The 17,365-nt window shown below is 46.3% G+C and overlaps 1 protein-coding gene across 3 annotated transcripts in view; it reads left to right on the plus strand.

Annotated features, from left to right (window-relative positions):
- HCN4 (hyperpolarization activated cyclic nucleotide gated potassium channel 4) overlaps positions 1-16,358 on the plus strand; it is a 104,230-nt gene extending 87,872 nt beyond the window's left edge. The window contains exons 7-9 of one of the 3 annotated variants that reach the window (XM_086620155.1): positions 533-697; positions 14,794-15,362; positions 15,420-16,358. In XM_086620155.1, coding sequence (XP_086476281.1) covers positions 533-697; positions 14,794-15,362; positions 15,420-16,358 — 1,673 coding nt within the window. Of the gene's footprint in view, positions 1-532; positions 698-14,793 lie in introns of all 3 variants that reach the window. The other 2 variants (XM_086620156.1, XM_086620154.1) reach the window with 2 other exon arrangements.
- Positions 16,359-17,365: the final 1,007 nt, after the last annotated feature.

Genomic DNA, 17,365 nt, shown 5'->3' on the forward strand with positions numbered 1-17,365 from the left:
CCTGACAATCTGTAAGCTTGTGGCACATCTACAAAATACTTTGAAAAACTTGAAAAGACAAATGTTCCGGGTGTGGGGATCAAATTACTACCAGACACCAAGGCCCCGAGTCAGCACAGAGTCTTTACTACAAATCTAGAGAGAGAATTAGCTTCAATGAGAGCACAACTTGACCTTCTGCTCCCAGTGCCCATGAGGAGCTGGAGAAAGACAGCTTCTCCATTCTGAATGCACAAATGATATCTTTGATAATCCACCATAACAAAACTCGACTGGCTAATTAGATCAGCAGAATCCCTGAGGTGCAATTGTGTGTAGCAGCTGCCACAACTGAGCCCCTGGTATTTTGAACTGTTACTGCATGGGCAGAACGTTCCCACTGTTCACGCTGTCGGTGGGAGTGCAGGTAGAGCGCGGCTGGCGGGGAGGCTGGGTGGCAGGTAGGACCGCCCGTGGGCGACAGTGCCAGGTCTTGCATCGCCAGGGTGATGGTGTCTGTCCTCGTGTTCTCAGGCTGAGTCTTTCATTCCAGAAATTTGCCTGCTGACCCGTGGCCGGCGCACAGCCAGCGTGCAAGCTGATACCTACTGCCGGCTCTACTCCCTCTCGGTGGACAACTTCAATGAGGTGCTGGAAGAGTATCCCATGATGAGGCGAGCTTTTGAAACCGTGGCTCTTGACAGGCTGGACAGAATTGGTAAGTAGAAGGTGTGAGGATCTCCTCCTTCCCAGTACTTGCTGTCCTGGCATCCCATCTCCAGGCTTGGACCTTAGTTCTTTTGCTGGAATTGTGAACTGAAGGAGATCCCAGTCTGTCTCTCCTTGCCTGACTTCAGCTCCTACAAGGAGCTCCATTTACAATCGGTTAAATCCACATCCTTCTCTCTCTTTCTTTCTCACACATACATGTTTCTGCCAGCCTGTGCTTCCATTTGTTTCCCTTTCCAAGAGTTCTTTCTGAAGAACCGAGATCTGCAGTCTGAGGCCATCAGGGCCATGCTGATGAATTCACTAGATTTTGAATTTTTGAATGTGTAGATACCCACAGCCTGCCAGGTTTAAGAGAAAACAGGCCAGGCTGTGAGCCCAAAGTCCTGCAAGTCAACCCCAGTATTTCAGCGAAATATTCTATGGCAGAAATCATCTCTCAGCGTGGGCACTCGAGTGTTTGTTAGAGCGTGACCTGGTTTCGCAGGGCTGCTGGCTAGGGTATGACTGTACAGGTTATTGGTATTCAAGTTTTTTAAAGACAAAAACTAGCAACCACATTGATGAGGAAAAATATTCTTTGCTGGTATATCAATGCATAATGAAATTCAGACCATAATGCTCCTTTTTGGGACAGCTTTTTTTCTGATCATAGTAACAAGCAGGAGAAATAACTGGACAAGCAACTGGAGAAGCAGGAAGTGCTGTAGAGAAGGGGAAATTTTGGGTGCTTTCTGATCCTGAAGAGATTCTCGTGCAAAGCTGTCAGCAAAACACAACTACGAAGCACCTGTCCTTTGGACAGAAGTCTTTTGGACTCCTTATAGAGTCCAACTATAAATATATTCAGTAGAAGAAGGTGCCCAGTTGAAAAAGGCATGGAACAATTGGTAAAAATCTAACCTCCCACAGCCCAAAGTAAACACGATTAACCAAAGAGTATTATTGAATTATTATCACTCATAATGACCCATCTCATGATGCTCTCCTGTCCTGTGGGAGACATAACCTGTGCTGCAAACATCCTTGTCTAACTAGAGAAGACCAGGATAACACTCCTTGGTCACAGCCAGAGGCGTTTAACACAGAGAGATCAAGTGACTTATGCAAGGTCATGCAAGAAGCCTTTGCAGAGCTGAGGACCGAGCATTTCAGAGTCCCAGTCTAACTTCTTTAGCTTCTCATTATACATCTCTTAAAACTGCATGCATTTTCATTGCTTTTCAGAATTGTAAAGGTCAGTGCAGGTCTGAATACAATGCAGAAGGTGAGGAGGATAATGGGGTGAGGGGGGTAGGGAATATGCTGGCATCCCAGCAAGGGGTGCAGTGCCTCTAGGGCTTTTCATGCCAGGAACATTGTATTCTGTGCATCTCATTACCTGCTGCAAATCAGAAAGTGTGACCCCTGAGGAAAAGGTTATGAGCTAAATATGTAGAGTTTGGCAAAGCCCATGCTAATGAGGCCCTAGTGTAAGTGGCAATAGTCCCATCACTTGGGTTATTTAAATTAGACTGAACAAACTACTAAGGAAATGTAATGTCAGGCACAACCAGGGGTGGGGCAACTTGACATTATCTCAAGCTCTTTGGCTTTAGATGGTCAGTACTGCTCAGCTTCCCAGCCTGATGCTGTCTGTGACTGTGTATACAGGTGGGCAGGGTATCCTGTGATCCCCGTCTTTTGCTCTGCGTGCCGCTGCACAAGTCACTAAAATTCATGGAAAATTCTGAACCAGCGTGAAGAACCTCACATGCTTCTTCCCCTAGGAGAAATTCCCTTCCACACACAGCTGCAAAATGTTGCAAAATGTCAACATAAGGTCAGAAGGTGACACGGAGCAACTGGAATAACAGGCCCTTTGGTGCAGAGCCCTGGCATTCTGCTCCCCTCCTTTTGCCATTCTGCTGACCTGAGGTGCCACCAGTCCCTGTGCCATATAAAAGGCAGAGACCTTCAGAGTCCTACATTGAAAATCCTAGTGCTGCTCTTGTTTCCCTGGCAATCAGACTTGAGAGCTGCCTGTTCTCTCAACTTTACATCCTCTACAATTGCAAAATAGCATCTTGGTAGCACCTTCCAACTCTGTTGTGCCCAACACTCTTTGGCTGGACTTTTCCTAAATAACCTAAGGGACTTATTCACACCCTACCGAAATTGGCAGATCCCACGGAAATCTCTGTCTTTATAAATAAGGTGAATTTTTTCACCTTCCCTGAAACATGCACCATCCAGACAGAGCAGTGCAGTAGCTGGGTAACAGCACATGACTTTTTAGGAAGTCAAGATTACTGCGTTCTGCTGAGACTCTCTCTGAAAGTAGAGGGATTATGCTAGAGGACTGAAGTTAAGGAACAGCAGTTCATAAAGCCACTCATGAATAGAAGCGAGAACCTTTTGGTTCCTGTTATGTTCAGCTCAGGATCCGTACACAAGATGGAAGCAAATGGGAGCCTCTTTCCAAGTCACTGGTGCATTCACTTAACTCCCTTCTAACTCCAGATGACAACGTGGCCTTGAGAAGCCTGTGCCTCACTGAGTACATGAAATGATTCAGAGGGCACTATTCTGCTTCCAGGATGAGATCCATCCAGTATTCCCCCTGCGCAGTGAGGAAGCAAGAGAGCAGGGAGAAAAATCTCAGTCCATCCAGTCACAGCGACTGGAGAGATGTTCACAGGATTATCTGCTCTACGGAGGATTTGGAAAGCATGATCTAAGCCTGTCTAGGTAGTAGGGAGACAGGAGGAGAAGGTAAGACCTCATCCCTTGAAGCAACAGGAGCAGTACTGGTTGACTGAAGGTGCGATGAGGCGTGCGCTTTGCAGAGCAAATGCAGTTTGAAAGCCTGTGGCTGGGCAGAGGGGAAGGAGAGGGGCAGATGCACCCTGATCCATGTGCCCCCGGCGCTGCCTGCTGGTAGATGGGCAGGGCAGCAGCACGAAGGGCACAAGCCTCCCAGGGAGCTGTCAGCTGCATTGATCGCTCGGCAAAGCGGTGTTGATGTATCCTTCTAACCTCTGCTGTAAATGGGAATTGATACTGGCATCCCGCCCGTGCCATACATGGCTGGGGAAGAAGTTGCCCAGGTGTTTTGCACGTGCAGAGCTCTTAAAGACTGGAAGGGATTAGTCTCCATGAATTGACTAAGGCTGGGATTATACCAAGATCTGTGTCTCTGCTTAACTCTGCTCTCTGAGTAACTTCAGACTGTAAAGAACTCCTCGAGCTGCAAAATATCACACCTGTAACTTTCCGTGGGTTCAGGGCCTGAAGAATGAAACTCAAGGAAATTAGGCTGGTCGTTGATTAATGATCATTTTGCCACTGATTAAATCTTCCTCTTTTTCTTGTTCTTGATCAAGCTGTAAAATTCTTTGTCGTATTTGTGTGTTGAAATGATTTGTTCATTTCTCCAGTGAGTAATTCTTTGTCTGACAAGCGTTTGTGAATCGTCCCAGTTTGTGATGTGCCGGTTAGTTACGTAAGTTGCATCATTCTGTTCCTGAATGGCTTTGAAACTGGCTTTCAGTGACCATCCAAGCTTAAAATTAGATATTCACAAGCGTTTGCACTTGTAAATCACAACCACTCAAATGTTCATCGAAAGTAAATACAATACCGGTCGTGAATATTGTCGAATCAAAATTCACTTACGCCTTCAAAAAATATTGGGGGCAATTATTTTCCATTGTTCATTGTGCTGTAATGAATCCCATAAATGTCTGTCGTAAGGGTGCTCACCATCCGTGTCAAGGTCACTGGTGAGCTGAAAGCATACTTAAAGCCAGAGGAAGCTCTTTTTTCATTTCCATCAGGAATTTTTCACCACGTAGTTTGAAAGGCATACATTTTGAACACCAGTTGCATAGGCGTTGGTACGAGGATCCCAGTTAACCCAGGATTAAAAATGCCTTGCACTTCCTCCAGGCATTGCAGATGCTAAAGAAAAAACCAAAGAAAAGCTAAGACAACACAATGCCAGTCTCTAAATATAATTATGTAATGTGATTGCTGTGCAAGGGTGTCTGTTCAAGATAGCATAGTGGTAGAAGTTTTAAAAGCTTCGTCATATAAACAAGCCGCAAAAATAGCTGTTCCCAAACTTTTGGACTGGGCACCCTATTTGTCAGGTCGTGATCACGCTTCTGCAATTGAAATCCCGTTGGGTTTGCGACCCCGCTTGTCTGGGTCGTGACTAACACTCTGGGATCTGCTGCCTCGGAGGAAGGAAGGGCTGGCCTGTGTCAGGCTAGGTGAACGAGGAATGAGAAGATCTCGGATCTGTGCCAGGCTCTGCCACAGATTCCCTGTTTGTCCTTGTCCTTGTCGTGCCTTTGCTCTGTGCCTCAGTTCCTCATCTCTTCTACAGGGAAAATAATAGGAACAAAGGTGGAGCTCGATCTCTGAGTGTTTCTTAGCTGCCTGCTCCTTTGTGGCAGGTGCTGTGCAAGATGGTATGAATAAATGAAAGAGGCTGAAACGTCTATAAATAAAGCAAGATGTACTCAGCATAGATTTTACACTGTATCCACATGATAGTCCCAAGTTTGTTTACTGTGTGCAGGTGAGTAACCCTCAAAGAGCTGCACGTGTGAGATTAGCAAGCAGATATGATCATAAGGCTATATAAATAAATATATATATATATATATATAGGCTGCTGATACAGGCAAAGGTGCTGTAAAGAGGGTGCTGCAGAGGTGTGACCCAGGTGCTCAGTGCTGGAGTGTGTGTGCTTCGGGAGAAAGCTTTATTTCAAAAGCACGTTGAACTCTGCCCAGCCCCTTAAGGAGGTGGAATCTTATTCTCCAAGTACTGAGCAGGTGAGGGTATCAGTGGCTGAGAAGACATAACGTAGGTTCTCCTGTGTTGTGTCCTCTCTGATCACCTGAATAACCCCCACACATAACTGTTTATGAGGAATCAAAGTTCAAATACCACTGTGTGTATTCCTCTGACTTGAAATCCTCTCCCATCATTTCCAGCAGTACAATGTGGAGATCTGAATCTGACTTTCCCAGTCAGCAAAGAGAAAAAGGCATTTAGAGTGTGATTCGTCTTCTCCTAAGGTGGCTATCTGAAGTGGCTTAAGTGAATCACACCCTGGCGATGCTGTCTAGCACAGAGATGCAGGGTAGGAGCTTGGACTGAAGCAGGAATGGACTATTTGAATTCCTGTTTATTTGGAAGTGAAGGCCCAGACTCAGAGTATTTTCTGTTCAGCCTAAGGAAAGATATCAGCAACTCCCCAGCCATGAGCGAATGCAGATTACTTCAGCTTAATTAAGGTGAACCCTGTTCACTTCAATCTGAAGTGCCATTTGTCACACAACTCTAGAAGAAAAATGAACCTAATACACCCCAGTAGAAGGGACAGTGCGGGGTGGTAATGAGATCTCAGGAGACCTGTCTTTGACTTTGTAAACGACCTTGGTCACATCAGTTTATCCCAACCCATGTCTACCTTGCAGGGTGCAAGTTCTCTGGAAAGTCTGGTCTTCTGGGCAGGAGTCAGTAGAGCCACAGGTGGGTAGCTGGTGAACTGGGAGACAGTGAGCGGAAGCAAGAGAGTTGAAGGAGTTGCAGAAGATTCAATATATTAGTGCCCCATCTCCATGGGTCCTCCAAACTACCGGTTTCCTTTTATATTTAGAGAGCTACATCCACAGCTCTTTGCTATCTGCATCGAAGTATAACATCTGATAACATTTTACCATTCCAACACCTTTTAAAATAATTTTCAACCCCCTCTCCAATTACATGAAGTAGGACCTGCTGAACAACCACATGTCTAGACTCAGGGGACTTTTCCTGCCTCGAAGGCAGTACAGTAGCTATCTGTAACCAGACCACACTGCAAAGCACACGACTGAAAGAAAAACAGTGCCAGAATGTCCAGAGTCTTCCAGAATCTGTCCCTGTCACAGCTGTCAGCTCAGTAGGGCACTGAGAATTGAGTGCAGGAGCTTTGGCTCCAGACACAAGTGCTTCTGCCACTTGAGGAGAAGGCAGCTCTTTGGCTTAAGTCTCCAGCAATAAATAACAGCCAGGACAGTCCAGAATTACACAATTCTTACACCTATTTGTCAATATTCCCAAACAGTTTGCTGTGGATAGCTCTGTGCATTCAATTTTTTTTTTTTTTTTCTGCAAAGCTCTGTATGATGGGCATAAATGTGAAAAGTGATAGGGAAGAGCTTAATTTATTTTAAGTCTTGTTTAACTGTCATGAGATTCATCAGATAACATTATTCACTGTGTATCATTTGACCTGGAGCAGTTTGGTGCAGTTAAAGGTTGTGTTCTGTCTGTTAAAAGAGATGCCACAGATTTTGGAAGATATCTATTCGGTTTCTGGGAGAGGAGAAGCGACCAGTGGCAGGCCTGAGCTGGACAGAGAGGGAAGACCTCCCCTTGGAAAGATAGGGAATTGTTCATTTTAAATATTGGAACTCATTATTGTTGTTAAGATGGTAATAAGACAGCAGATTCAGATAACCTCCTCAGTACGATGGGCTCTACACTGATAAAATTTATTTCCCTTACAACATGACATTTGGGTTTCCTGCAATAAAAGCCCTTGTGTACAGGTGTAATTCCACATAAGCTTGCAGAGGACAGAGCAGGGGAGAGGGGAATATTGTACTTTACATGTACCACCAGAGTTCAAACAATAAGGCTTTAACAGGAGAGAAATGCAGGATGGAGGTGGGTGCTGCCCTGCATGTGTCGGGGCATAGAGCACACATAGAGCAGCTCCTGCAGAGCGGTTCATCGCGAGCTGCACATCCCGTTTGTGATGTATTTACACAGCCAGGCTCTCAGGAAAATTAATCTAGATCAGTTTCTAAAGCAGATTTGTTAAGTGCACTGAACTCGTCTGTGGATGCCCTTAGAGTTGATCCAGCTGGCTTGGCTTTGCTTCCAAGAGCTACTTCAAGTCTGAGCAGAACCCTTTCCATGACAGTTAATACAGTTCGGCGTAGGTTAACTTACAGTTGACAGAAAGTCAGGCTTGAACAGGAAAAGAGCACATATACTGGGAGTTAAGAATTATTTTGAAATCTCTATTCCAGCTGATTTCCCTGTATACACGGACTCTTAAGCCAGTGGCAAGAGCCGGTGCAGCATCTCACTGCTCCAACCAATGTAGTTCCAGTGCAGAAGAGTCCCCTTGGGGCATCGAAGCAGCTGTGGCAAGTTGCCAGTTTCTGAGTATGTCCACAGCTTCTTTGCCTGCAGTTGCCAATTGCTGTATTGCCCCTTGGGGGACGATGGCAACAAGCTGAATTACCGCAGGAGACCAGCTCAGGACACAGGTAACCCGTAGGCAAGGGAGGGCAAGGACCACCTTCAAAGCTGCAACATGCTCTGAGGACTTTGCTGCAAGCAGTGGTCCAAGCAGGGTGTTTAGTATGAATAATAAGAAGCGAAGACCTGAAAGAAGTAACCATGTGGCGGGGGGCAGCCGCTTTGACAGCAGGCCAGGGCAGAAGCCAGCCTAATAAAGTGAGATTATTTCAAATACGTGCAAATTCAGAAAGCAATTTGGTGACCTGAATTCTTAAACTGCAGCCAGTGGGCTTAGGCAGAACTGAAAAGAGAAATGAACAGAAAGTCACAGCTAATATTCCCTGTGTCTGCTCAGAATTTTAACAACAGAAGACTAATTTTGATTATGTGATAGAAGAATTATTGTTGAGTGCTGGCTCCTTTTATGAAATTGCATGAGCCATTCTCCCTGTTCTTTTGTGCCCTATCTACAGTTGAGGAAAATCTGACTTTGCAATTCTTTATTAAGGGAGCAACATCTAGTTGCTTAGTTTCCATAATTTTACATACCCCACTTCACTTCAAAGCACCGGTAGCTTTGCTGTGAACATCTTCTAGGCTCTAAAAATCTTCCTTTCCCCCCCTGTATTTAGCCTATTGTTGCAGTGAGGAAAATAGGGGCTTTTTATAACCCAGAGCGCTCCATTGATGATACTTATTTTTATCTGACTATGGGAAAAAATCATATTGTTTCAGGAGATAACAAAAAAGTCAGTTGTATCATGGAGCCCTTTTAGTCTTAAGTCCTTTAATTAATTAACTGTGCTCCTGTAGTTCCATTAGTTGAACTGACCCTCAGTCCTGTTCAGGAGCACATCCAGCCCAAGGGGCTGCTTGGGAGCCACTCAGTGTCCCCCTTGTCGAGCTGTCACACACCACTTGCCCTGGAGAAACCCAAACCAGCTTCTGTCTCCTCTGTAGAAAGGTAAGGGACCTTGAGCTACCTCAGAGGAAGCAAGTTGGTGCATGGGGTTGTTGCAGATGGCTCTTGCTCCAGCTCCGAGGCATTTCAGGAAATTTGTGTAGTGTTTTTGGGTTTAGGAGAAATGCTGGAGTGGCTTGTTTATCTCAGTACCTAGAATCTGCTCAGCACTTTAATTTCTGTGGGATAAACAGCGTAGAAGGAGGAACTCTGTGACATACAGCCTCCGTGCTTCTGTGATTAGATTGAAGGGGAAAGAGGAGTCCCTTTTCCTTTCTCCTAATGAAGCTTCCCAGTGGCTTAGCAAGAACACAGGACTCGATTGCGGTTCAGCGAGTGTAGCCGTGAGCTGCAGAACAACCTTTCAATTAGGGTTACACAGAGCCAAACTAATCAGCCTTTCAGTCCTTTGGTGGCTGGCTGTCTTTTTTGCTCCCTTTTGAGGCAGGTGCTGTGACAATAAATCCAGAGCAGGAAAAATGAATTTGAAACTGAAGCAATTTCATAAATAAGGGGAGGGAGAGGGAGAAATCATCTCAGAACTACTGGCCCAAGCAAACTTACTTCTACTGCCTCCTTCTGCTGTTGGCTTATGTTTCCCCCTCTACTCTGCCCTCGTGAGACCTCACCTGGAGTATTGCGTCCAGTTCTGGAGCCCCCAACATAAGAAGGACATGGACCAGTTGGAGAGGGTCCAGAGGAGGGCCACGAAGATGATAAGAGGGCTGGAGCACCTTTCCTATGAGGACAGGCTGAAAGAGTTGGGGCTGTTCAGCCTGGAGAAGAGGAGGCTCCGGGGTGACCTTATAGCGGTCTCCCAGTACCTCAAGGGGGCCTACAGGAAAGATGGGGAGAGGCTGTTCAGGAGGGCCTGTTGTGATAGGACAAGGGGTAATGGTTTTAAAATAGAGGGAGGTAGATTCAGATCGGATATTAGGAAAAAATTTTTTTACCATGAGAGTTGTAGAACACTGGAACAGGTTGCCCAGAGAGGTGGTGGATGCTCCATCCCTGGAGACGTTCAAGGCCAGGTTGGACGAGGCCCTGAGCAACCTGATCTAGTTGGAGATATCCCTGTTCCTTGCAGGGGGGTTGGACTAGATGACCTTTGAAGGTCCCTTCCAGCCCTAACCATTCTATGATTCTATGATTCTATGATTCTATGATTCTATGATTCATGCGGGACCTTAGTCAGACCTGCCAGGAAAAGGTCTTTGTCCCACCAGGACTCTGCTGTGTGCCTGTCCTCATCTGGTTCTGGATGGAAGGCGGATTTTCTCCAGAAGCAAGTAATAAGACTTACATTAGTGTGTGGAAACATCATGTAAATGATGCAATTAATTAGATAGTGGAACCAATTAATTTTTCAGTTTGCTAACCAATTACAATTTTGAAGAATGATTTTGGAAAATTCCTCTCCCCTTCAATAATCGAAAGAACATTTTCAGCAATTTTTTTAAATGTTCTGAAGCAGAAATTTGAGACTATCTTGGCAAAACAGAAGAGAAAAATTTGATCCAATGAAATAGTTGATTCAAGTATTCAAGTTGGACTCAGGAACTAACAGTGAAGTGAATGTAATTTCAAAGGAAAACTGAAATGTTCTGTTTTAAAAACTAAAAAAAAAGAAAATAATTCCAAGGTTTTTGCTGGAACTATTTTCTCAATTTGACACAAATTTAAGGAGCTTTGATCAAACCATTTTCCAGTAAATAGTATGCATGTTTGGAAAATGTTAGCATATTCTCCATTTAGCGCTCTGCTAAGGAAACCAGAGCCTGCTGTTTGGCTCTTTCTGTGGTTTCGAGAGCTCCGGTGGTGAAAACATCAGTCCCCTCGATTCATCCGTGCAGCTCTGATGAACATCACGATGGGATCTCATCTGAATTGAGGGCAGCGCTGGAAATTGCAGGCTATTCAAGCACAGACAAGCAAATCTGAAGCCAAAGACAGGTGACATGGAATTAAAAGAGGGTGTGATGGAGAAATTAAAAGAGGTGTGATGATGGAAACACAGAGCGGTTGGTGGTACTGAGCTTTTCGGAAAGCTGCACTAGCAACATCTGCTGTTTCTCCTTCTTCCACCCCTGGCCATTCCTCCTCAGCCCGGTTCTGCTGCAGTCTGTGATCCAGAAAGCAAACGTGGTAGGGTGGCTTTTCTGCCTGTCGGCTTTGAACTCCGTGTGCCGTCTCCGATCTGCATCCTGACCTTGCAGTTGTGTGAGATAGCTACGGATTCCCCATGCTGGGATTTGTACCTTCAACTCCAGAAAGAGAATGATTACAAACCTGCGGCCTGAATCCCTCTTTAACTCAAGTGTGCTGGCCAGATTCTCTCCTACCTGTCAATTTTGTTTAGATAGGTTGTTCCTTCTCTCCAGGCTTAGAAGAATTAGTATTTCTGTTTCTGTTTGAGCAGCTCTTTGTGATGTAATTCGTTGGTGAGCGCATATGGAATTCTAGCAGATACCGTATGGAAATTGCCAGGGTGTGCAGTGTGACCCTCTGAGCCATTCACTCCCTTTCATAGATTTCATAGATTTCATAGATTTCATAGATTTCATAGATTTCATAGATTTCTAGGTTGGAAAAGACCTTAGAGATCATCGAGTCCAACTGTCCCTAATCCCCATTAAACCATATCGCTAAGTAGATCATCCACCCTATTCTTAAACACATCCAGGGATGGGGACTCAACCACCTCCCTGGGCAGCCTAAATCACTGTATGTTCACTGCAAAAATGCTCTTAAGTTGGAAGGTGACGTTCATACTCCCTCTGATGTGCCTCTGGCAGGTGGAACAAGGATCTGTCTGCGTAGGGGATATCCAGTGCCGTCTGTTCCAGCCCGGTATACAATGAAACGGGCATTATACACGTATCCTACACAAGCACTTCCAGTACAGACGAGCTCTCCAGCCCTTGTCATGACATTAGCAGCTCAAAACAGTTTGCCTTCAGGACTGCGTCCTTCCAGGGCTGGTGTCTTTCTCCAAGGTGAGAAAAGAAAGGCCAGTCCATATGCCTCACTGCTTTTTCGGAGGGAGTGATCAGCAGTAGGTAAAACACAAAAGCATGAAGCATCCCACAGCACTACTCGCAACAGGCATGTCCCAAATGCAGCAGCTGCAGCTGCAGAATCAAAACTCTGTCAGCATTTTAGTGGTTTGGGTTTATGGTGCAGTTCAGCCCACTGGGAAGGTTGAGCAGGGACCTGCAGATTGCAGACTTTACCCGCTTTGAACAATTGCGTAGCACTGTTGCGTAGCACTCAGTTGTTAGAGCCTTTATAAAGAGATAAACTCTTGATTTTAAAAAGTACAGTAAAGGAAAAACCCTTAGATTGCTCCTTCTTCTGTTTTTATGGGCTTGTCTAAAATCACAGTAACTCCTGGGTTCTTCTGGAACCGAAGGGGATGGTTCTTAGCAGCTTCCTTCATCTGTGAAGCTCCTTATAAATTGATATGAAATCACCTCTCCTGTGAGAGAAGCTTTGTACTTATTCACAGATGTTTTCCGAGCCTGATTCTTGTGAATATTTTCTGTACCTTTTCATGCTTTGCAGCTAGACACTGGAATCTGGGGTATGCCTTTGTAGCATTGTATGTGGTAGTGACTAGTATCTGCCTTAGACTTTACAATTTCCTCCTTATTTGGGCAATAATTGTTTCATCTTTTTCTGGTGGTAAATTTGGAACTCAGCTAGTCATATTCAAGTCTCTACTGTTTCAGAGTTACTTTTTAGGACACCAGGATACCAGCTAGCCTCTTCAGAGTGTCATTCAAGTTCTGTGCTGCCTGATGTTTGATTTTACATTCGGCTGGAGCAAGAGGCATGTCCTTGAACTCTGACTCAGTTACAGGTATAAAATACACATCATGCACTACAAAACCCAAACAACAATCTGGATGCCATCTATGCGTAGAGATGTACCCACATCTGTACATGAAGATCTGAGATCAGACTGGTAGGGGATTGAATGGAAATTCCTCTAGAATCTCACTGGGAACTACTACCCACATGGCAGCCCACTCATAACCATTCCTTCTTGGAAACTATCAGCTGACCAGTTTAAGCTAGAATGCTATAATGGGCAAATTAAATATCATATTGTGGTCTTAGTCGGTAATATCAACGGCTGACTTATCTTGAAAGTTGTGATTTCATGATCACGGAGACAAGTTTAATGGACAAACTGTTGTTTGCAGGAAACTTAATTGACATGAGCTGTGCTGCCAGACTTTAATTCTTAAAGCATGACATGATTTGGGGTTAAAACGCAGAAGAAGAGGTCCTTCCACATCCCAGCCTCCATTCCATACCTGCTATCTCATGCTCTGCAAATCCGCAGCAGTTGGCAAGATGCTGTCTTGTTTGCCCTGGTCCTGTACAGGAACTAGAAGTGATCAGACAGGAACCAGCAGAAATGACATTTGAATCAGAGCAGAGGTTTGCTAATGGGTGCGGATACATTTGGTTCAGGAGGAGGGTTAATAGAGCTTTTGATCTGATCCAAACTGGCTGGTGCCTCCTCTAGAGGTGACCCTTCTACACTCACCCCCTGAGCTTCAGCTACGAAACGAGCTGTCTACAACGAGAGGGCCAGGTGTGCACACGCACGCACACATGCAGACGCTCTCGCGCACGACTTACGAGGCTGAACCTTCAAAGCCAAACAGCTTCAATAAACAACAGTGAAAAGGAAGCCCATAGGCAGGAGCTGTCGTCAATTCAAACTGGTGTGTGTTGTCAGGATAGAGGACCCCTGAAAAGGCAAGAACAGGGATCTAATCCACACTGATTTTGTAAGAAAATCATTGAAATCAGCATATACCAGCTCCTTATACATCAGTGCTGGCATAGTTACCGATTTGCATTCTGTTGTGAGAACAGAGGTAGGAAAGCTGTTATGAGAGCCCATCCACATCAGAAGGCTTCTCCTCTGAGAAGGCATTTGTGCTCTGGTGAAAGGGCATCACTGGCAGCATCTCATCCCCCTGCATTGAATGGTTGTGTCCTTCAGTCCAGAAGAGTGCATCCCTTCAGTGCCAGGTGCGCTGTCAGGCCAGACAAACTCATTACGTCACATTTTCCAGCCCATTGGAAGGCAAAGCGCTGAGCTAATGTTTTGCTGCAGGCTAGGAAGCCCAGCGGGAGCATGACGTTTGCTAGCCTGTGGTTTCCTTAACGCTGGGGCTGGAAGGGCATGGCCAAGTAGGATGGTAGCTGCAGCATGTCTTACTTGGGCCACCTGAGCTTTTCCAGAATATAAAATCCTTCTGTCCCTTATTCATAGAGAAATTTCCTTTCAACTAGAAACACATACTTGACTTCAGAGTGAACAAGTTGCATAAGACAGATGAGGAAAAGGTGTTGCTGGAGAGCAGCTGAAGACTCAGGACGCTTTGCTGGACTTATATTTTTGAGGTTTGCAAACACAAAAAAAAAATAGAGCCTTTGGATTTATTCTCTTTTTCTAATGGAAGTTCAGATTATGAGGTGCAAAATGAGAATCTTCCAGATTCATAAGCTTTGCTACCAGTCTGCCACACTTAACAAAAGTGACTTTACTCTCTAAGAAAGAATATGCGTCCTGTTGGGCACGTTTTTATTGGATCTTGAGGTTTGTTGAATGTACCACAAAAGCAGAAGATGTGATGTTTGTTGTCTTGTTGCTGAAGCACAGAGACTGTACGCAAATCCCATGATGACAGTGGAGGGAAGACAGTGCCAATGATTCGAGGAAAGTCTGGCAGGAAGCTCTGAGGAAGCCTCCCATGCTTTGACATATCTTTGAATGATTCTTTCTCTCTTCGCTTTCTCTACAGGCAAGAAAAATTCCATTCTGCTGCATAAAGTCCAGCACGACCTCAATTCGGGTGTTTTCAACTACCAAGAGAATGAGATCATCCAGCAGATTGTGCAGCACGACAGAGAGATGGCACACTGCGCTCACAATGTCCAGGCTGCCGCCGCTGCCGCCGCCGCCGCGTCCACACCCACTCCTGTCATCTGGACGCCGCTGATCCAGGCACCCCTGCAAGCTGCAGCGGCCACCACTTCTGTCGCTATAGCTCTGACCCACCACCCACGCCTCCCGACAGCCATCTTCCGTCCTCCGGTGTCCGTCTTGGGTTCCTTGGGACAGCAATCCAACCAGACTCCGAGACAGCTGAAAAGGCTTCAATCTCTAATCCCATCGACTGGGCCTTCTGCCGTTGGCTCTCCCTCCAGTACTCCATCCCAGCTGCATACACCAGGAGCAGAAACCCCTTCGTCCTCTTCCTTCCACATCCAGCAGCTCGCAGGATTCTCAGCTGCCGCCGGCTTAGGTCAATTCCAGGTGGGATCCCCTCCAGGTGGCTCAAGCCAGCCGGGTTCGAGCGGCATGTCCTCAGTGGGACCGAGCCAGTTCCATCAAGCACCTTCCGGATCACCCTTAGGTACGACTCAGCCCATGCAGCAGCAGCCGCCGCCGCAGCCGGCCCTTTCCAGCAGTGGATTTGGGCACTTCCAACAAGCCACAACTAGCTCCCCATCAACATCACTCACTCAGCTCTCATCAAACTCACCCCCTAGTCTTCTCAACCAGTTCCAGCCCACCACGAGACCACTGCAAGGGGGACAGTTACAGCAGCTCTCGGGCAGTGGGACTTTGGGGGGAATGAATCACTTCCAACCCCCCCCTTCTTCCAACTCTCCATCCTCCAGCCTAAGCCAGCTGGCACAGGCCTCTGGTGGGCCGTCCTCAGGCCTATGCCAAACACATCCAAGTGCATTAGGATCTTTAACTGGAACGATAGCCCAGCTCCACCAAGAGCGGCCACCTTTTGCCTCCATGTCTCCACTCCAACAGTCCGGTGTCGCCTCTCCCTGTTACACCCCTTCTGGCCTTAGTCCTCCTAGTCAGAGCCCAGTGGCAACAAGAACTTTTCAATGTGGCCCTTCTGGGGCCTCAGGCTCTCACGGATCTCTGCTCCTGCCTCAGACCGCGAGCCCACCTCCTCAGATCCTGCAGTCCAAGAGCACGCCACCAGTGCCACCGGGACGTCTGAACCAGGACATCAAGTTGATTTCTGCTTCCCAGCCATCTTTGCCCCAAGAGCTGGCTCAGACACTGAGCCAAAGTTCTTCTCATTCCTCTAGAGAATCTGTTTCCAGCTTCTCTCCTTTTCCTGGTGGAGGGACTGGACTTCTTGGGAAGCCTTATAGCTCAATTCCTGGGCGTGTGACTTTACCACGTCAGATGTCCTCAGGTTCTTTACCACATCCGCTGGTGTTCGGGGCCAGTGCTGCAGGCGCTGCTTCTCTGACTGCTGGGGGGCGGAAAGAATCCATAGTGCTCACAGGGGATCTGGAACCCGTCAGATCCAAACTGCCCTCCAATTTGTGAGGACTCCTTCTGAGAGCTGGTTATGTCAGCCGTGCAATTCAGTTCCTGATTAGACTTTCATGAATCATTTTTTTCCTTTTCTTCCCCCCCCTTGCCCTTTTTTCTCCATTTCTTTTGTTTAGGTTTAACTGTGATTAGAAACAAACAAACAAAAAAACCACATGAAAAACAACAAAAAAAGAAGATAACCAGGTATTCTTAGAGCTATAGATTTTTGGTCACTTGATTTTATAGAATATTTTAATACATGGAACAAAAGGATATGAGCAAATTCAATCCAACGAGGTAACGCACAGACAAGGCGTGTGCCTGAGCTGGAACATACGAATGATCAGCCATAGAAGCCACCAAAAAAGGTTTTCCTGTTGAGACAAAGATCCGAGGTTGACATGGGCCGTGAAAGGGAACGTCAGGTCAGGCCTGTAGCCGGTGTTTTCGGAACAGCTCTGGTTGGCCTCGGTTTTGCATTGCTTTGCACCAGCTGTGAACCTGGCCCGCAGCACCTAGATGTGGGGGGACTTGGATGGCTCACTGCACGCATCGGAAAGTTTCACTTCTGCCCAGGTTTTTCTCCTGTGATCAGCAGGTTGCAGAGGAAGGAAGAAGAGGGGCGAGTTCCATTAATGCAGTCCCCTCTAGGGATTTCAGGAGGCCTGAGTTTTTGTCTGGACTCCATCTGAAGAAGATAAAGGTGGTGACCAAGAGATGGACAGGCCTGACTTTAGATGCTTGTCTCTTTCTTATTCTGCTGATGCTCTAGTGGGAACAAGAAACAATCCCTTGTAAGTCACAGGGAAGGCAGTAAATATCCCCTCTGTGGTTTCGTAGGTGTCATGGATGTGGGTTGTGGGAGAAGTCCTGTCTAGAGAGACTCAGCCAGCAGAAGAGCCCGAGCCTCAACCTCTCCGTGCTTTGGAAAGCGTGTGTGCTGCCTTCCAGGTTGGGGTGTGCAAAGCAAGGGGAGGGATGAAGAAAGAAACAGCACTTTAACGTTCCCTCTCTCAGTT

This window comes from Tauraco erythrolophus, chromosome 14, assembly GCF_009769465.1.
Source record: "Tauraco erythrolophus isolate bTauEry1 chromosome 14, bTauEry1.pri, whole genome shotgun sequence".
Lineage (NCBI taxonomy): Eukaryota > Metazoa > Chordata > Aves > Musophagiformes > Musophagidae > Tauraco > Tauraco erythrolophus.